Source organism: Schistocerca piceifrons, chromosome 3 (assembly GCF_021461385.2).
Source record: "Schistocerca piceifrons isolate TAMUIC-IGC-003096 chromosome 3, iqSchPice1.1, whole genome shotgun sequence".
Taxonomy (NCBI): domain Eukaryota; kingdom Metazoa; phylum Arthropoda; class Insecta; order Orthoptera; family Acrididae; genus Schistocerca; species Schistocerca piceifrons.
In genome coordinates, this window is record NC_060140.1 from 638,344,074 (window position 1) to 638,366,224 (window position 22,151).

Here is a 22,151-nt window from a genome sequence, read left to right on the forward strand (position 1 = left end):
GTCTGTAGTCGCCGCGAGAAGCAGTACACAGTTCCCTGTAGTCGCTGCCACGTTGCTTAAAAAGTCAAAGAATTTTCCTAGATGGCAAGTAACATCTCACAACATGGACGACGCACGGATGAGATCAGAATGATTAGAATAGGTGGAAAGGTATTCCTGCAAAACAGGTCTAGTGGCTCACAGAAAGTGACACAAATTTTAAGAATAAAGTTGCTGAAACTATGCGTATAACACGCAGAATTGTGCTTAAGTAAACTGAAGGGGCGAGGAAAACTATTTTTCATCATTTACTTGGAACATTGCCCGGTTGTAGTTAGTTCCACAAGAGACCTTCGACAGGAATGACGATCGTCACTGCATCAGACTGTAAGTAGAAGATGTTGCAGAAAAATCTATTTGACAAGACCTCCTTAATGACACATTGTCAGCACTAATATCCATTTTGCTAGATAAGACTCTCTGCAGACCCTATCGCGACCTGCGTTCGCCAACCGTGAGAAATATAGGCATATGCGTTGCTATACATGCATTAATGAAAAATCACACATAACACATAATGTACCATTCTGTAACATAATTAACAGAAGAAGCTAATATAGTACGAGCGATACATTTGTGTCATATGACCAGAATTATGTTTGTCATATGGCGGACCCAACTTCGCACACATTACCATCAATATTTGCAACCAGTAGCGCTCCAAATTCTGAGAAACCAGTTAGTCAATAATTGTTTGCATCAGGAAGGAATCGTTCATCCAGTATTTTAAATTGTATTAGCTGGTACCCGGCGCGCTGCTGCCTCAGAAGAAATAATTGAGGAAATACCGTTTGAAATTTGAAAGCGTTAATACAATCAGGAATGATAGAAAAAGTAATATTTATTTTATTGTTGATAATGAATACATTTACTGAAATTGAATAATGCACAAAGGAAACGTGTTTATTTTGCAGACTTTATCATTCAAGCGCTTTAGCGTAGACAATATCTTTTTGTTTTTTCGTCTATAGTTGGCCGTCCGATTCGTGAGCATGAAACATACATGTGGCCGTGTGAAAAACATGGATTCTCTAGATTCCATTCGCACATTTGAAGTGACTGCCCTAGTGCCTTGTTGATGGATATTTAGAACGCAAGTTCAATGGAGTAATCAAAAGGCATGTCGGTGGGAATGATAGGAATGAGTTCAATGAGCATATCTTCTCCTTTCGACTTTCCATTAAGAACAGTTGCCTCGAAGACATTCAGCATCAATTTCTTCACAGCGAGTCTTGTTGTATTAGACAATCGGGATGAATTAATATTACGCAAGAGAATAATTGACCCTTAAGGCAATAACAGCCCTCACTCGCAAAAATGAAGTCTTTTGACCTAGGTTTCGGCAACTACTAAGAGTACCTTCATCAGAAGTAAAACATTCAAACTGGCATGTTATATCAAGCGATAAAGCTTCGCCTACAAAATTTTAAAATAGGAAACACAGAAGGTAAGCCACTATGGCCTTCTCACACATGTCGAGCTGCAGCAGTATCAGACTTTTGAATGTTTTACTTCTGATGAAGGCACTCTTAATAGTTGCCGAAACCTAGGTCAAAAAACTTCGTTTTTGAGACCGAGGGCTGTTATTGCTTTAATTTTACTTTGTAAACGGTCGCTGACAACGCAGCCATGTTCGAAACTTTAATAATTGACACCCCTACTTTGAGCAATTTGTATGGTGGCACACCAGGAAGAGCCAACGAATTTAAGAATTTTAAAGGATAATCGAGAACTTCTTCCGCGTTCATGACGCTGTCAATCGGTTTATAGGTAAGAGAATCGTCAGCCTGCAATTTTTTCTTGAATTGCATGGTTGATTGCATTGACATCAGTGTTTTTTGATACCAAAATAGCACGTTCGCAAAGCCATTTATGATTTTTATAATTGGTGACAATTTGCGAAAAAAATTTCTGAAAGTAGTTCCACGGATGGCACAATGACGTAAAATTCCAGTTAGAATGAAATACATTTTATGATAGCATCAACTGGTATTTTTGCTTTGCCAGTGTTCAGTAGCTGTTCTGGAAATGTGGCTGCCGACTCATTGCACTGGGAATGTACGCGCGTATTGGTCTTTAAAGTGAGTTTTTCGCACATGTCTCCACAGACGGGATGCTTTGAGGCAAGCAGTGAGATCATCAGCTGGTGCTGATGTAGCTATCACTGGAAGAGTTGTTCTAAAGTCGCAAGATAATAAAATGAGAGCGCCACCGAACGGTTGTGCATTTGATCGTAAATCGTTAAGAGTATGACGAAGCGCTTCCCTTAGGTGTAGGTTCTCAATAGCTGGGCTGTTATTAATTCATTTATAAACGCGACAGTTCCATTGTGGACACAACATTAGGCAATCACTCATACACACGCCGTATGTAGACCAACACCTAGTGATCTACGCTGCATGTAGTGTGCTCAGTTCTGTTAGTGTACAGAAACTAAAACGACAATGAAATATTCATAACCTACGTCTTATCTCATAAATGAATTGAGATATCAAAAAGAGATTTTGCTAAATGAAAGCACACAATGAGAAGAGTATTTTTCCATATGCTTAATACGCAAAACTTTCTTATCAAATGCAGTACGCAAATTACTACAGATTGTTTCACTGTATTAATGCAATATCTGGAGGGCTATCGATAGCTGGTCAAGTGCGATTTTCTGTATATTTTCCAACAACATAAACGAAGAAATCAGACGTTTGTTTTACATCAAGAACGACTTTTTCACAAACTCGTGATTTGCTTTGCTCTCAGCTGCTACCTTAATGCACTGTTTCAAGATACTGTCGCAATTGAAGCTAATTTTAATGCGTCAACAAGAGAAATTAGATATTATTCCAAACTCGTCACTGATGGCACTTTTCTGGAGAAAAAAAGGGAGTAGTTGTCCACAATAACTATGACTATTAACGAAAGGAATAAAGCTGACGAATGAGACTAAGAGGTGAGAAAGATATTTTTTTATCGAATAGGTTTTTTAATCGTTTGAGGGAGATTGCTGAGCAGCTGGGTTGCACGAGTTGCCGTTGGCGCTGTCTACGAAGCCAGCCACCTGCCTCCGAATGTTGCCGCGAAGCTTACCCCGTATGAGAAGGGCCTTAAGCCGTCGGCACGCGGGCTGTACTTTCGAACGTCATCGTTGAGCGTGCCGAGTTCAACGGGCTGCCGAAAGCTCGCAAACGGTGCGCCTTGTGCATACGGTCTGCGAGTCTCAGTGAGGTATACGCAAACGTTGCGCGCTCCAGCGGCAGTTGTCCGCTGTATCTGGCTCGCAATCACACCGTTTGTTCACGAAATGAAAGGGCGTAAAATTCCTACGTTAGCTCTATTAAAAGGCACATTTGCTCCATTTTCCATACGCTAGTCATGTTGTTCTGTCTGTAGTATACGTAAATAAAAACTGTAATATCCATGAACATGTTATAAAGAAAAAATGAAAGTTTCATATACAGTCAGTAAGGACACCAGCGTGCAAAAATTGCATTACAAATAGTGTGATGCAAATTTGCTATAGTCTTCCACGTAAGATAAAACTATTTCATCATTCTCACTTTTTAGTGAAACCCTGAGATCATTCTTATTTGGTCACAGTTTCTATTTAGTAGCAGACTTTAGAATGTGTGAAATACAAGACTAAACAAGAAAGCGTAAAATAACTTACTGCAAGTACTGATATCTCTTGTGCATAAAGCTTTTTGAACGTGCCCACTCCTGAGAGAAAGCGCACTTATCTTTACATAAAATCGCGTATTACAGAATATAGTTGTATTAGATCAATAAGAAAGTTTCAGACCATATTATAAAACGCGAAATTGAGTAAAAGAATATGTATACATGTAATGTGACGCGAACCTGCACCACATCACGTACCACTTTTTATCACAGCATTTCTATTCATTACGCTACACTTAACTTCTGTAACATCCGATTTTGTCTTGTATGTTTCCCTTCACTATATCACACCATATCGTACCAATGAACGACGGGTTTTCGAAATATCACTTTACTAGTACTCTGATGTGGCATATATTCATAGGATGTATGTTATAATATAGAAAAATGAGCGTCAACTGAAATCCAAAATGGCGTGTCCAGATTCTATAATGAAAAGAGATGACGTGTACGTGACGTAGGTGACGTTATTCCATCTGATTAGTGTACGTTCAAACGCATGTTCAGAATATCTGTCATGGTCGATACTGCTCTACACGTCCGGAAAAATTCCCCAACGTGATTTTTCGCGCTATGACGTCAGAAAGTCTGTACCCTCAACGTTGACATTCTAATGCACGGACCGTGTGTCGACGGCTTTACGGCCATCAGCACCCAGCGTCTCTAGGCAACAGCCCATACATACGAGATTGGTGAATCTGCTCATTGACTTAAATTGTGAGAACCTTGTCACGTGCATATCAGTCGAAATGTTTAATATCCCATTCTTCTCAAAATCCACACATCTAAGGTACAGTACATTTTACCAATAACTTTATACGCTTGTACCATATTTCTGTTTCTCTTGTCATTTGTGCTTAAAAAAAGAAAAGAAGAGGAAGGAAATCGTTTCAGATACCTGCCAAATATAAACATTATAGAAATGATAAAATACCAAAAACTATAGTTGTAGAAAAAGGTCTACAGAAGACACTTATTAAAAGGTGAAACAGATCAGTGGGACATCTACTGCAACAACCAAGAGTAGTTAACCTGTCTCTGAAAGAAGTAGAGAGGAATAATAGAGGAGGCAGTCGAACACTGTGATACTAAAAAAATAATTATTAATGATATTGGGTGTAGTAGCTACGTAGAGACTGTGGTACTGAAAGTATAGATGTTAACACTGATGTCTTTCCTGCCTGAAAACTTCAGGTAAACATTTTTTATTTTATTTTTCAATGTACTTACATCAGCTTTAATACAACATACCAATATAAACTTGTCTCTGTTTCATGTTGAGTTTACGAGATAGTGACAACACTGTATTGTTTTCCTCAATTGACGTAGATCTTCGCAGCGATCCTCGCCGCGATGTATTTGTCGACAGCCAGTGAATGCGAGAATATGTCATCCACATTACCAGTCAAGATTATCGTTGCGCTTTATAATATACCTTGATATTTTATATATTCTGATTTGCGGATTCCCTGTACATTGTTGCATAGCTCAATACAGTTTATCATATAATCATCGGATGATAAATAACAGACATTAATATACATTAGTCTGAGTAAAGCACCCTGATGAAAAATGATAATGGAAACAACTCAAGATGAAAGAATTAGATAAAATAAGATATCGGAATTTTTCGAAGTATTAGAGTTGTAAGCTCGAAGAAGATGGCACAGATTTCTCCTTCCAATGCTTTTCTTATACAATTTTAGCGTTCTGTACCTCAGTCGGCAAAAACGGAATCCTTAAAGGATCACTTCGTTCTCCGTCTGTCTGTTTGTCCGACTGAGAAGACCCCTTTTTCTCACGAACGGATAGAGGTACGAAGTTGAAATTTATTTCAGATACTGATATCTACGGTCGCTTGGCGGTGTAAGAATTTAACCTTCTATGTTAGTGTTATCAACAGATACGGCCATTTCCATCGCATATTTCGATACTCGCAAACTCACTCATCGAAACCTATAAAGTACTTCCCTTTGAACTAGAATGATGAAATTCGACAAGAAGCAAGGCTTCGCGGTAAAAGTGAAGAAAATATAGTAAAACTGTTAATTTGTAATTATGTGACATGAAAAAATATTTTTCTGCTATTTGTTGTCCATCTGTCTGTCTGACGTCGTCTGTTAACGTCACCTTTTCTCGGGAACGGGTATTGTTCATATAGCTATCAAGTTGAAATATATGTCGGGGACTAAGGTCTACAGTCCGTTGGCGGTGTAAAAGAATGTAAGTTTCTAAATCAATGCAACCAAACAATATAGCTATTTATGTCAAAACCTATAGATGAACTGCTTATATGCAGGGTTGCCAGAAACAGCATGAAAAGCTTGTGAGGGTGTTAGAGGGTAGGCTGTTCTGTGATAATGCAAAACGATTTAGGTAAGATGTCTGCATGATGCGAAAATTGGCAATTGACCTTAAATGGAAAGTCATCTACATGCGTGAAAAAAGGAATCCGTTTAAGTTGCAGTATACGATAAATCAAACAAATCTAAAAGCCACAAATTCAAGTAAATACGTAGGAATTACTATTACGAACAACATAAACTGGGAAGAACACAGAAAATGTGGGTAAGGCGAATCAGAGACTGCGTTTTATTGGCAGAACGCTTAGAAGATGCAATAGAGCTGCTAAAAAGACTTCTTGCACTACGCTTGTCCGTGCTGCACTGTGTAGGATCCTCACCAGATAGAATTAAAGGAGTACATCGAAAAAAAAGTTCAAAGAAGAGCACCACGTTTTGTATTTCGAGGAATAGGAGAGAGAGTGTCACGGACATGATACAGGATTTGGGGTGCACATCATTAAAACAAATCTTCCCACAAAATGCCAATCATCAACTTTCTCTTCCGAACGTGAAAACATTTTGTTGAGGCCGACCTATGAGGGACAAACGATCATCTTAATAAAATAACAGAAATGAAAGCCGGCACCGAAGGACATGTTTTCATTTATTTCGAGTGATGTTCAAGAGTGGGGTAATAGAGAATTAGTGCGAAGGTTTTTCGGTGAACCCTCTGTCACATAAGTGTGATTTGCAGATTAGCCATGTAGTAGATGTTGTGAGACAACGGGCGAGTTGTGGCGCCCTGGAAATATTATATATATACACTCCTGGAAATGGAAAAAAGAACACATTGACACCGATGTGTCAGACCCACCATACTTGCTCCAGACACTGCGAGAGGGCTGTACAAGCAATGATCACACGCACGGCACAGCGGACACACCAGGAACCGCGGTGTTGGCCGTCGAATGGCGCTAGCTGCGCAGCATTTGTGCACCACCGCCGTCAGTGTCAGCCAGTTTGCCGTGGCATACGGAGCTCCATCGCAGTCTTTAACACTGGTAGCATGCCGCGACAGCGTGGACGTGAACTGTATGTGCAGTTGACGGACTTTGAGCGAGGGCGTATAGTGGGCATGCGGGAGGCCGGGTGGACGTACCGCCGAATTGCTCAACACATGGGGCGTGAGGTCTCCACAGTACATCGACGTTGTCGCCAGTGGTCGGCGGAAGGTGCACGTGCCCGTCGACCTGGGACCGGACCGCAGCGACGCACGGATGCACGCCAAGACCGTAGGATCCTACGCAGTGCCGTAGGGGACCGCACCGCCACTTCCCAGCAAATTAGGGACACTGTTGCTCCTGGGGTATCGGCGAGGACCATTCGCAACCGTCTCCATGAAGCTGGGCTACGGTCCCGCACACCGTTAGGCCGTCTTCCGCTCACACCCCAACATCGTGCAGCCCGCCTCCAGTGGTGTCGCGACAGGCGTGAATGGAGGGACGAATGGAGACGTGTCGTCTTCAGCGATGAGAGTCGCTTCTGCCTTGGTGCCAATGATGGTCGTATGCGTGTTTGGCGCCGTGCAGGTGAGCGCCACAATCAGGACTGCATACGACCGAGGCACACAGGGCCAACACCCGGCATCATGGTGTGGGGAGCGATCTCCTACACTGGCCGTACACCACTGGTGATCGTCGAGGGGACACTGAATAGTGCACGGTACATCCAAACCGTCATCGAACCCATCGTTCTACCATTCCTAGACCGGCAAGGGAACTTGCTGTTCCAACAGGACAATGCACGTCCGCATGTATCCCGTGCCACCCAACGTGCTCTAGAAGGTGTAAGTCAACTACCCCGGCCAGCAAGATCTCCGGATCTGTCCCCCATTGAGCATGTTTGGGACTGGATGAAGCGTCGTCTCACGCGGTCTGCACGTCCAGCACGAACGCTGGTCCAACTGAGGCGCCAGGTGGAAATGGCATGGCAAGCCGTTCCACAGGACTACATCCAGCATCTCTACGATCGTCTCCATGGGAGAATAGCAGCCTGCATTGCTGCGAAAGGTGGATATACACTGTACTAGTGCCGACATTGTGCATGCTCTGTTGCCTGTGTCTATGTGCCTGTGGTTCTGTCAGTGTGATCATGTGATGTATCTGACCCCAGGAATGTGTCAATAAAGTTTCCCCTTCCTGGGACAATGAATTCACGGTGTTCTTATTTCAATTTCCAGGAGTGTATATATATATATATATATATATGTGCGTGTGTGTGTGTGTGTGTGTGTGTGTGTGTGTGTGTGTGTGTGTGTGTGTACTTCTGCACCACTTCAGTGCAGTAACGTGTTCACTGTAAATAAGTATTATAGTAGTTGTATTACATGTTTGTTACCTTATAAATAAATAAATAAACTTTTTTATTTTAAATTTAGTACATTAGTATTTGTAAAATGACTCTTTCATATAGTGTTCGTTAAAAAATGACGATGTTCCACTTGGGAACTGTGGAATGGTACATTAGCTTATGTGTTTTAGTTGTAAATATTTGTCATGTATTGTTGTATTTCTGACATGTTCTGCATCCTGGACGACCTCCTCATTACAGATCAATTGGAAAGAAAGTAAATCTAATCTAATCTAATCTAATCTTCGGTGTTGGGGCGAACGCTCGGCTAGACGCCAGCCGGACGAGAGGGGTAGCCCCAGTGCATGGTCCAGCCGCGTGGCTGGGAATTCCGCTGTGACGAGGACGGTGTTTTGTATCGATGAAGGAGATGTCTATGCCGGGAGTGCCAAAGATGGCGGACTTTGTGAAACCATCATGGTAGACATTTCACTGTTAGTATAGAAATTAATAGTAGCCAGATGAATAATGATACCTCAAAAAGAGACATGTACATTACTATTATTTACACGACGATTCTGATGGTGTAATCAAAATTTCAATATCTTTATTAGTTTAAAGTTCACTTGATGAATGTACATTATACAAGTAACACATAACAACGAATTTCCAAAATTTAATCGCTTCATCCGATTTCCTCAATTGACGTGTCTTTAGAAAGCTATTAGTGTAAACCTAAATTGGTATGAATTAAAGACATGTAACTTGCATACTAAATGAGTTATTGGAGGTCAAAGTGGCCGATTACTATCGATCGCATCAAGCCATAAGTACACCACAGTTCACGAAAAAACGGTAGCAGTGTGCTTATAAATATATATATTCATCTATGTCTCTGTTTATATCCGACATATACTATTCGTGAAGAAATTAGTTAAATATTTACTGTGTTACAGGAAGCACAGAGACATTAGGCTACTGGCCTACCTTTTGTTCTATTCAAAAAAGGTTCAAAAGGCTCTGAGCACTATGGGACTTAACATCTGAGGTCATCAGTCCCCTAGAACTTAGAACTACTTAAACCTAACTAACCTAAGGACATCACACACATCCATGCCCGAGGCAGGATTCGAACCTGCGACCGTAGCAGTCGCGCGGTTCGAGACTGATGCGCCTAGAACCGCTCGGCCACCACTGCCGGCTGTTCTATTCCTTTCGACATATGTTTAGTTAATTTGTTTATGTGTGTAATAATGTGTGTTAGAGCGTGTTTATGGTTCAGCCGTAGGTATATTTACATTTTTCAAGTTATTTAAATTTAAATCCAGTACTTCGAATGTGTTTCATTATGTTTGTGTGGGTGCGTTGGCATGAAGACATGACGCGAGCGCTCTAGCCAATCACAGTGCTCGTGAATGAGGAGACAGGATGGAAGCTAGTCCGGGTGAGGAGTGCAGCAGTTCGGGGCGGTACGGCACAGGACACGGGAGTGGATGCTGGACACGTAAAGTACAGCGAGATGGACGCGCAGTCGGCGGAAAGGCTTGGACAGTGGAGCAATTTTCGGGTGGTCACGGAGGATAGAAATATTTCGGGATGCAGACCTATGCTCTTGTGTGATTTCCGTGGCTTCTGCAGTGAAGGCGTAGTGTGCGTTTAGAAGTGAATATCTAGCGAGCTGTGTTGTTGTTCATAACTAATTATGTGCTGTAGGAATCTATTGTTTCCCTGTTATTCAACTTATATTTTATCTAATTGGTGGACCATCGACACCAATAACAGTTTACCGCATTCGCAGAAGTACTTCTACTATCGTACTCATCATTTAAAGTCGTTAAGATAGTACCTGCAGATTTTATTTAACTGCAGTCTTTCATTTATAAATTTATATATTACGTTCATAATTCGCAATTGCCGAGTTATAGAAACCTTCGACATTCGATTCATGTGTGTGTTCTTGTCGTGTACTGTAGGCTCAGAAGTATTTGGCCTGTCATGCGGCAACCACGTATCCCAGCCCCTAGACAACGAAACCAGCCAAAACTTCATATTTCAACTCTGAGTCTAAGGGTGCGTAGTTGTTTGAAAGCCCGCAACGTAGACCATTATCAAGCTAATATTAAAGAAGTCTCCGATACCCTAGTGCTCTAACACTGTGGGAACAATTGTGTTGATTGGGATGAACACTGCAAACAGTCGTTTATCGATCTGCATTTTATTGCCTATCTAGTTAGACATCAGCTACAGTGTCGCCATCATTAGTGCTAAAAGGAATAGGAGAAGAAAACGTAGGAATCACGCCTTTGAACTGTTTATATCAAGAAACATTGAGCAGCTGTACCAACTGAAGATTACAGGGTATGAAGTTTAGTAGCGAGTCATATAGGCCCAGAAAACGACCTTAAGTCATGCCTAGCATAACTCACACTGAGGCTGCTGTTTACAAGCCTACACAGCCAGCCACAGCGTACATCATAGATAGAAAAAGCCGCCCCCTGTGCTAGTTACCTTTTAGTTACAAATTCCAATTTATATCAGTTCCACAAAAAACGTAAAATAAAAATAAAGCGAAAAAATGAAACAAAAACTCCTAGTCTGTAATTATAAATTTTGCAATGCATAAATAAAAGCAGACTGAAATAACACAGATATGAAGTTAGGTAATACAGCGCTATCCACATAATGAGAAATAATGTGGAACGAGCTTGCCCATGTGCGATGCTGAACGAGGCTACATCAGGTTTTAAGAAAACAGACCTTAAAAATTATTTTGAAGTATACCTTATTGTGCAATAAAACACGGATTGATACTCGACTGTTAGCTGCATTCATCCGTGATTTTAATCATTTCACAGTCGCTGAGCCCAACGATTTCTAATGAAATCCAACCTGAACCATAATTGCGTCTAAAACATTTTTCCTGAACGCCGTTGAACAAAATCACCCGCGTGTTACGAGAAGGTCAAAGAAACAAACTCCTATAGAACTGCACTATATTTACCGAATTATAGTGCAGCCAAAACGCGTTCAGACAAATATAGCTTGCTAGTCATTCATGAGGCCCACAGAATCCTTTCTGAGTAACCTGTCTTGTACCGTAACTCATCGATCCGCAGAACTTTCTGCCACGGTTCGACAGCTCAGTTATTGTCCTATTTTAACCATTAAATCGAAGTCGCAGAATCACCCCTGCGACCAGTAACTTCTAGGTAGTAGCACGACCATGAACACTAACTAATGTTGTTTCTCAGTGGATTGTTCTGCCATGGAACTTTACAGCCGAAATGGAATGGAAGTCATCTGAGGCAGATAGTAGGAATGACTAAGGGCTGAGTTCTAAACCACCCTTTAGGCACAAAGGTCGGCGGAATAAGTTAATTTTGAGCTGAGTCTTTGTGCTACCAGTTTTTGCGTTGATTTGCATTATCTGATGTCATGGAGTGGGTTTGTCTAAGACTTCACCACAATAAATCTCGCCGACTGCTAAGATATAAAATGTATATCTATAGTATTTAATCCTGCTTCAAGTAAGCCTCTGCGCTCCTCGAAGTAATTTGGAAAATCATACATACCTTCACCAGGAATTTTTCTACAGCATCCCACGAGCTCGTGATATTAGGTGTTACGTCAGTTTCAGTTTCTGCAAGATCGCAGAATGTGCTTAGTAAACGCTTCTCTAATTTGGTCTGGTCATCACGATCTCTGGAAAAGAGTAAATTAATTGTGAATTGTAGACAGCTGGGAAACGAGCAAGTACTTATATATTCATTTCAAAAGGATTTTTCCCTCTCATTATTCCTTCTTTCCGTTATTTGTTTAAACATATATATTGTTTATTTCCATAAAACAAATTTTACTACTTTTTCTATCAAAGTGAAAGGAACATAGGCACTATGAAGTGAAGAGACAATTGCTACGTCTACCAGACGTAGCTGGCACTTCATGTATCTTGCCCATCTGATAATTTAACACCTTTGTATTTTCATTGAAGCTGCAGTTTATTTTTAAATCTCCAATTCTTTTCCTTCATCGTTTTCCACAACTCTAATGAGACAAAAACGAAAACATGCATTCGGAAACTGACCCATTAAGAGATATGAACAGAGAAACTAAAATTATGATTACTTCACTGATATTGTTTTATAGGATTAATGAAGGACAATGGTTTTTAGAGACAGCTGTAGTTTCTAGCACACGGGTAGATAACTTTTAAAGGCTGTCAACAATTATAAAATTAGAAGCACACTTCCCTAACAGTGACTGTAATGAAATTTACAAAGCAAGTCTTAATTATAATGGTTGTCAAGATATCGGGTCCTAATGTTGTCCTGTAATTTGTAAGAGTCTTGTATAAGAAGAAGAATCTGTTTCAGTAAGTGATAAGTAATGAATATTTATTTTAAAGATATACCAAGAAACCAACCTATCTATCCACTTTACTGCACGCAACTTTTTCAATTTCCTTGAGAGATTAATGTGTAGCCTGTTCATAATTGCTTCTATCGCTAGCATCAACGAATCATCGAAGGTGGGGCGTTTAGCTATATCAGTTCTTCCTGTCGTAGACAGGGGAAGGACTATCAGCAACCATACTGCTCGTCTTCCTCCTACAAATCTTCCAATCATAAAAAATTAATTAAAACAGTTTAACACATAAATTACTAATACATATTTTGTGTTGTACTCATAAATAGTAGTTACGTATTTAACGATGACACAGGTCCGGTGCAGATGCATTTGTATGACGTACTTTATTGTGCGGACGCTGCTTGTGGCGGTTCGCTGTTCCTACATTACCCTCAGTCGCTGGCGCGTTGATAGTGATCGTAACCCTTTCGTCTAGGTAACTCGGTAAACTGTCAGGATGCACTAGTCATAGTAAACACATCTAAAAAGTTTTGCATCACCTCGGTTCCGAGGAATAGAGATCAACATAAACACTATTTCTACCCTTTTTATTGTTCATGAATACCACACATTGCATGTTGCACCATCATACAGCTAGACCTTCAGAAGTGGTGATACAGATTGCTGTTCACACCTGTACCTCCAATACCCAGTAGCGCGTCCTCTTGCATTGATGCATGCCTGTATTCGTCGTGGCATACTATCCACAAGTGCATCAAGGCACTGTTGGTCCAGATTGTCCCACTCATCAACGGCGAATCTGCTTAGATCCTTCAGAGTGGTTGGTGGGTCACGTCGTCCGTAAACAGCCCTTTTCAATGTATCCCAGACATGTTCGATAGGGTTCATGTCTGGTGAACATTCTGGCCATTCTAGTCGTGCGGTGTCGTTATCCTGAAGGAAGTCATTCACAAGATGTGAACGATGGGGGCGCGAATTGTCGTCCATGAAGACGAATGCCTCGCCAATATGCTGCCGATATGGCTGCAATATCGGTTGGAGGATAGCATTCACTTATCGTACAGTCATTACGGCACCTTTCATGACCACCAGTGGCGTACGTCTGCCCCACATAATGTAACCCCAAAACAGCAGGGAACCACCACCTTGCTGCACTCGCTGGTCAGTGTGTCTAAGGCGTTCAGCCTGACTGAGTTGCCTCCAGATACGTCTCCGACGATTGTCTGGTTGAAGGCATATGCGACACTCATCGGTGAAGAGAATGTGATGCCAATCCTGAGCGGTCCATTCGGCATGTTGTTGGTCCCATCTGTACCGCGCTGCATGGTGGTGTGGTTGCAAAGATGGACCTCGCCATGCACGTCGGGAGTGAACTTGTGCATCATTGCGCACAGTTTGAGTCGTAACACGACGTCCTGTGGCTGCACAAAAAGCATTATTCAACGTGGTGGCGTATCTGTCAGGTTTCCCCCGTGCCATAATCCGTAAGTAGCGGTCATCCACTACAGAAGTAGCCCTTGGGCGGCCTGAGCGAGGCATGTCATCGACAGATCCTGCCGCTTTGTATCTCATCCATTTCCGAACAACACCGCTTTGGTTCACTCCGAGACGCCTGGACACTTCCTTTGTTGAGAGACATACCTGGCACAAAGTAACAACGCGGACGCGAACGAACCGCCGTGCTGACCTTGTAGGCATGGTTGAATTACAGACAACTCGATCTGTGTACCTCCTTCCTGTTCGAACGACTGGAACTGATTGGCTGTCGGACTCCCTCCGTCTAATAGACGCTGCTCGTGCATAGTTGTTTACATTTTCGGGCGGGTTTAGTAAAATCTCTGAACAGTTAAAGGGACTGTGTCTGTCATATCATATCCACAGTCAACGTCTATCTTAAGGAGTTCTGGGAACCGGAGTGATGCAAAACTTCTTTGATGTGTGTCTTTGTGGAGACTTTATAGAGGAGATGTTTTATCCATATGTTCAGAGGTTTAACTCCGACTATGAAACATTAAGTGCATGGCATTGTGTACTTTGTAATGTATCATACGCAAATATATCTATCATTTCCATCCACAGATAGAGCATGGAAAACTGCTTGCATGCCTCCATGTGAACTGTGATTTGTGTAATTTTCTCAGCACTATCAGTCGGGATAGATATATAGGGGACTGAAGAATGCTGTCAGTTTTTGTCCTGAAAAAAGGCACGTGACGTTTTGCAAGCGGGTCTTCACGAGATGTGCGGCATGTTTTTCCAAGGGTACGCCATACTCCTGTTGACCTCTCTCGCCAGTTAAACAAGCCTATGGTGATTCGCACCACTCTTCTTTGTATATACTCAGGGTTCGTTGTCAGTCCGACCTGATAGGCAGTATTCAGTTAGTCAGAGTCAGCCAATTGCTTTACGTACAGCTGAGCCTACGTCGTCGTTCCACTTCGCATCGCTATGTATAATTATTCAAAAATATTTATATGATGTTACTAGCTAGATGTGACTCAGTAACCCTTTAGTAAAATGATACTTCGGTATTAAGTCTTGGGTCATGCTCTAAATTGAGAGCCGGGTAATTTATCGTGATCTAACTGGATATTACTGAAATTCTTACAGGACAGAATTTCCTCACAGACAACTGCGTCGTTCACAAAAAGCTTCAGATTGCAACTGGTACTACCCAATAAGTCATTAATGTATAACTCTGACAGTACCGGTGCTATTACTCCACACTGGGGCACACAAGACATTATTTCAAGGTTTCCATCTATGGTAATATGTTGCCGGCCGTTGTGGCCGAGCGGTTCTAGGCGCTTCAGTCTGGAACCGCGTGACCGCTATGGTCGCACGTTCGAATCCTGCCTCGAGTATGGAAGTGTGTGATGTCCTTAGGTTAGTTAGGTTTAAGTAGTTCTAAGTTCTAGGGGACTCATGTCCTCAGATGTTAAGTCCCATAGTGCTCAGAGCCATTTGAATATGTTGCGTCCAGCTTATCAGAAAATTTTGAACGCAATGGGAAAGCTCGGTAGCTTTTTCATCGGAAGATATTTCTTACATATTTCTGACGTGAGGAATATCTGTGTAAATTCGGGCGAAAGGAAAGAGAATTTTTTAAAGTGGAACTAGAACATAATGAAGGCTACAGGGAGATAAAAAGAAACAGGGATCGGTATAGAGTTTCTGAAGCGTGGGGAGACGAATGGAGTTTGTTGGTGTCATTTTCTAGAAATATATGCTTTATGGAGGTGCTACAGGGAGCCAAGTGGCAGCTGATGGGTGTGCGAAGGGGTAGGATGACGAGAAAAGGACTAACGCAAGGAGCTTGACGACATACAGTCAGTGGCAGAAGTAAGCGATGCTGACGTCTAAGCAACGTGCACACTCAAGATATTACCAGGCTGAAGTCCAGGATTCGGGTCCCAGGGTGATGGTAAGTAGGTGAGAGGGGGGGGGGGGCGGGTGGAGGGGGGGTGTTAGGGGTAAGAATTTGTTATCTTCCGTTCCCACCAACCCAAAATATAAATACCGTCACCACTTTTAACGTGCCACAAAAGAATACCGTTTTAATAATAATAATTTCATCAGTACCAGTAATAATAATAATAATAATAATAATAATAGTTCTTAATTACAATAAAGCATTCATAATGCTTTAAAATAACAACAATATTAAAAGAGATCGAAAAAAATTTCTTCTGAAGCCAAGATCGCTAAATATTATTTACTTCACGATGACCTGTTTCAACAGAAATTTGCTGCCATCATCTGAACAAACCTTAGGAGAAGAATTATATAATGCTGTAAAAGGATATTTTTTCATACTCTGAGTAATGTATAAAAAATAAGTAACAGACCTCTGGAAATTTAAAGTGCATATATATCATTCTTAGAGGGAAGACATTCTTCTCTTAATGACAGTGTAAAGCGCGTTTATTAGTCAGTAAAAGGATGATGAAAATATAAAAGTGTTCGCTGAAATTGACGTAGCGATACCACCCCACGGGCGCCGTAGCAACTGAATTGCAGGTTTCCATGAGACGCCGATAGCGGCCGTGCAGAATCCGGCGAACTCAACGGAGCACCATACCGTTGTCTACAAAGTCGTACAACACATCCGTCAAATGGCACAGGTGTCAAATGTAACGTCGTAAGCCTACAACATCAAGGTACGAACTGAACCGATGTGCAGCTCAGAGCAGAGTGTGCAATTACAGAAACTGTCAACAGTTGCCGCTAGTAAACCAATACGTCGTTCGAACTACACAAAAACCTCGGTGAACACTAAAAATTCATCCAATCTCTATTTTGTCAGTTCCCGGAAGCTGAACCGCCTGTTTCAACGCCCAGTAGACTGCCAGTTCAAAAAATGTTTCAAATGGCTATGAGCACTATGGGACTTAACATCTATGGTCATCAGTCCCCTAGAACTTAGAACTACTTAAACCTAACTAACCTAAGGACAGCACACAGCACCCAGTCATCACGAGACTGTCAGTTAAAGAGAAATGATGAGCGAGTACACGAGCGTCCAATTCTTCAAGCGAAGCTTAATGACATCACGGAAGCAGAGAGATACCACCATCTAGAGACAAAGCAGAGTGCCTTAAGGGAGGCTAGGTACAACACGACGATAAGTATTTAGGTGACGAGCCAGCAGAAAAGAGCCGCTGAAAGTTGAAGCTGCGAAGTTCTAAAGTCACCACCATGGTCCTGGCTTTCCGTCGCTGTCAGCTCTCCTAGTAACTTAGCAATCCCCACCGGCCGGGCAGCGGTGGCTGAGCGGTTCTAGGCACTTCAGTCCGGAACCGCGCGACTGCTACGGTCGCAGGTTCGAATCCTGCCTCGGGCATGGATGTGTGTGATGTCCTTAGGTTAGTCAGGTTTAAGTAGTTCTAAGTTCTAGGGGACTGATGACCTCAGATGTTGAGTCCGATAGTGCTCAGAGCCATTTGAAGCCAATCCCCACCGCCACCCACTGCATGGGAAGCGCCAGCATAAATACCTCAACCTTCTTAACAAATTTCTCATTGCTGAACGCGGAATGCCGACTGTTCAATGCATACTCTCAGCCCTTGTATCAGTTGGAGGTATTGAGAGCGAAGGGAGACAATGGAGTTCGACCCCAGGCATGATTAACTGTCTTTTATCGTCTAGGGAACCACGAGTCCAACTGGAAGGCCACGATTCCGACTGGAAGGACGTTGCTGTTGCCAGCTGCACTGCAACTTCAGAGACAACAATGACAGGGTGCGGAGGCCGCCATCACCATGCAAGCCCGATGGAGGCTTCATCTGCGTGACCTGGAAGCTGTCCATCATCCACCTAGACACCTATAATGCTTGCTCCTGCCTCCTAAACAGGGGCTGAAAAGCCAACTCCTGTATGCCAGTGAGTACTTCAGGTGGATCTAGGACCTGACTCCTGCAAATATCAGTGTGAATTATGTTTGCAACTAGTAAACATGTGCCTGGATAAGGTGAGTTGGTCTTTACTCATAAAACTGTTGCATAAAAACATCAGCAAAAGTACTGCTTCTCTTCGCGAGTATCGACGCACTGAAGAAATGCGGAGTGATCGTCTTTTCGCATCAGATTGAAAATCGAGATTCGGAAGTTCAAATTAACTAGCGATTTGGGAAGAGGCCGTCGGCCAGTTGCGCCACAAATTGTTGAAGAAGGTACACTTGCAATGGCGCAGTATGTTCTCCCATGCCAAGAACTTCCTCTACAGTTTTTATCCCCTATAGCTCCCTCTGGTATCATGGACCGTAAATATGGTACGCAATTAGCAAATGTTATCATCCCATTTGGAAATTAAAATATGTCTGCTTCAGTGGTTTACTCACTATTTCCCTTTCGCGTTTCTTTACTAATCTTTCCTCAAGGTTTCTTTGTCCTACGAACACTCGTATTTAATGGGGACACTCTCAAATAGCAAAAGTTAGTATAAATTCGAACAGAATTTCGGAGCTCTTGATTCGAGTCCCCTAAAAAGGAGTCTCGGGCATGAACCTATCATAGAAACCTTCACTTAACTCTTCATTCACATTAGCAGAAACGCCCTTTTATAGTACCTATAAAACATATATCGTGTGTAACAAAATGTTATGGCTAAATTTTCAGCAGACATTCCTCACACGTAGAGGAATAAAATGTATTACATCGACATGGGTCCGGAAACACTTCATTTCTATTTTAGAGCTCATTTTCAACTTCTCTTCATAGCAACATTAATCATGAGAAGCACAGAAACAGAACGTACCAGCATTACAAGGCACGTTTTCTCACATTAAATTTAGTCACATTAAATGTCGTCACTGTGCATAGTAGGTTGTAATTCTTAGGTTTACTAACTTCATTGACCTGCTAGCGTCGACCACGTGGCATCAACCGTTCAGTGTCCATCACGTATTTCGTTTTACGCTATAGTGCAGTGAAAGTGTACCTAAACGCGGTACAAAGGCACTCACTGTCCCGTTGTGTTATTGCGTTGTCAGTACTTTGTCCAACCTCCGTTCTTCCTAATAACCTCAAAATTCTCTCCAGCATTGATTTTATTAAGGTTTGTAGTTCTTACAGTGAAACTGTCACCTACTCATCTCGTATCGCTCTTTTCAGCTCACATACGAGGTGTGACTGGAAAGTTTTAAGAATGGGCTTGTAATTGTACGGTGGTGGTACTTACATGTTACTGTGATGCCTCTCCTTCAAAATAATCCACTTCTGACTAAACACACCGACTCCAACGGTGTTGCCACTTTTGGAAACATTACTGTAAATTTTTTTTCCAGAAGTATGTTAAGGACGCTCTGGATGTCTTCAGTCGAGTCAAATCGCTTCCTTTTCAGTGAAAATTTCAGTTTAGGAAACAGGTAGAAGTCCGCAGGGGCCAAACCAGGGGAATATGGCGGTTGTGGAAGCACAGGAATGTTGAATTTGGTAAAACATTAAATGATGGAGAAGGCACGATGAGCCGGAGCATTGTCATGGTGCAGCACCGAACTCCTGTCTTTCCACAATGCAGGCGTTTTCTTCTGCACCTTTTCGCGCAAACCCTCATGGACATATTTGTTGTATTCCTGGTTAATCGTCTGTCCTCCAGGGGTAAATTCATGACGGACAATACCGCTGGAATCGAAATAAATCACCAACATTGTCTTCACCTTCGACAGACTTTGCCGTGCTATTCTCGGTCGTGGTGAACCTGGAATCTTCCACTGCGAAGACTGCACTTTTGTTTCAGGATCATATCCATATACCCACGATTCGTAACCTGTAATAACCCAATTTAACAAATGTGGGTCATTTTTAGGCCGATTAATCAGTTCTTGGCACACTTCAAGTCGGTATTGTCTCTGGTCACTTGACAACACTTTTGGAATGAATTTTGTGGACACTCGACGCATGTTCAGATCTTCAGTTAAAATTGACTGAACTGCATAGAAACTTAAATTAAGTTCGTCAGTCATCTGCCTAATAGTAAGTCTACCATCAGAGTGCACTAAGTTGCCAACTTTCACATTTTCATTCGTTTTGGAGGTGGAAGGACAGCTGGACTGTGGTTCATCTTCAAATGATTCGTAGCCATTTTTAAATCTTTTGAACCAGACAAAAACATTTGACTGGCTCATACAATAATCTCCAGAAGCTGTTTTTAATAGTTCGTAAGTCTCAGAAGCTGATTTGAACCGCCAGGGTAGCCGAGAGCGCTAATGCGCTGCTTCGTGGACTCGGGTAGGCGCGCCGGCCCCGGATCGAATCCGCCCGGCGGATTAACGTCGAGGGCCGGTATGCTGGCCAGCCTGGATGTGGTTTTTAGGCGATTTTCCACATCCCGCTAGGTGAATACCGGGCTGGTGCCCACGTTCTGCCTCAGTTCGACGACACACAGACTTCTGAACACGTTCGCACTATTCCATGACTTACACTAGACACATACAGCTGGGGTACACTACTTCCATCCCAGGGGGTTCGCGGTGGCGGCAGCAAGGGCATCCGGCCACCCTCTGCCACTAACATTGCCAAGTCCGTACTAACACGGTCGACCCTGCGTTCCTGAAGGATTGAGGCCTACAGGAAAAGAAAAGAAAGTCTCAGAAGCTGATTTCACGGTTTTAAAATTAAATTTCACAATAACTCGTTGCTACGTTTTTACGTCCATTTTCACGCAGACAGAATCCGGCAACAAGCCCTAACAGACCCGCAGTCAACCAGATGGCACAACGAACTGAATAAAGGAAATGCAGTTTACTATCAGAGGGCGTTCGAGAATAAGGCAATGACTCACTCCCACCCTCCGTGTACCTGCCCGCCGAACCAGTAAGCAGTAACGGATCCATTCATAAAACTTTCCAATCACACCTCGTACGACCTCAAATTGCCTTCCATTGCGATAAACACGCCTTGCAAGTATTCCCCAAATATTTTCCACGGGGTTCAGATCCAGACTACGTGCAGGGCAGGGTAAGACATCGGTATCTTCATCTTCAGACCACTTTTCTGTTGTACAGAAACCTGTAAACATGCATTATCTTGTTGAAACGTTAAATTTTCGTTCCCTAGGTCCTCATACATTCTAATCCATTCTGTCTCTAGTACATCATTATAAGTGTACATATTAGAGTTCGTTCTACTGATCACGTAGGGAAAGCGTAATTTACCGTTACCGCAAAAGGCTGCTTAAATCGTAATACTTCCACCAACAAAATTTCTGCTCATTCTTACCTCCTGCTCTGTTCTCAGATCCTGCCAGCCAAACTGAAATTCATACGGGCTATTAAAGTTCAGTATCACGTCACTGAAGAGAACTTTAACCCAATCTCAAGTCTACGATATATGTTTTTCAGCAAACTTATATTCACCCTTTTTATGTTTGTCTCAGAGCAGGTTTCTGCAGTCGTTTCTTGAATGTAAGATGCTTTGATTTGATAAAATTTTTCATACATGTCTGGTAGTTACCGACGAACGTAAACCAGCAACAAGTTGAGAGGAATAACTGTTTGTGGCCCTTGCTTTGCTCAAGAGTAACCGTTTCGATTTTCTGCTTTTCCCACATTTTCCAATTTGGCCATATCATGCTCCGAATCTAACGAAATTTTTAATCACTGTACCTGAACGGTTGATCTTCTTGGCGATTTGGCAATTAGGGAGTCCCATTTCCTTCTACTTACCGATTTCTGCTTTTTCATCGCATAATAAATGTTGACCACATGGCTATGTCACAGTCGTGGTTTATGTACACTGTCACTGATGGTGTCTATTTCCTATCTGCAGGAAAGGCACCTGTGCACATACTAACACCGCACAGAGCCGAATGCCTTTATACCGAATTCCATCCTCTGACACTCCAGTCGTTGACGTCTTGTTATAGACTGAGATGACAAAAGTCATAAGATATCTCCCGATATTGTGTCGGTCCTCCTTATGCCCGGCGTAGTGCAGCAAC

General features: G+C 42.3%; 1 protein-coding gene across 1 annotated transcript in view; it reads right to left on the reverse strand.

The window, feature by feature from the left end:
* LOC124788913 (pickpocket protein 28-like) overlaps positions 1–22,151 on the reverse strand; it is a gene marked incomplete at its 5' end in the record, with an annotated part of 101,898 nt that overhangs the window by 54,991 nt on the left and 24,756 nt on the right. Inside the window, one exon of the mRNA XM_047256195.1 lies at positions 11,918–12,047. Coding sequence (XP_047112151.1) covers positions 11,918–12,047 — 130 coding nt within the window. The remainder of the gene's footprint in view (positions 1–11,917; positions 12,048–22,151) is intronic.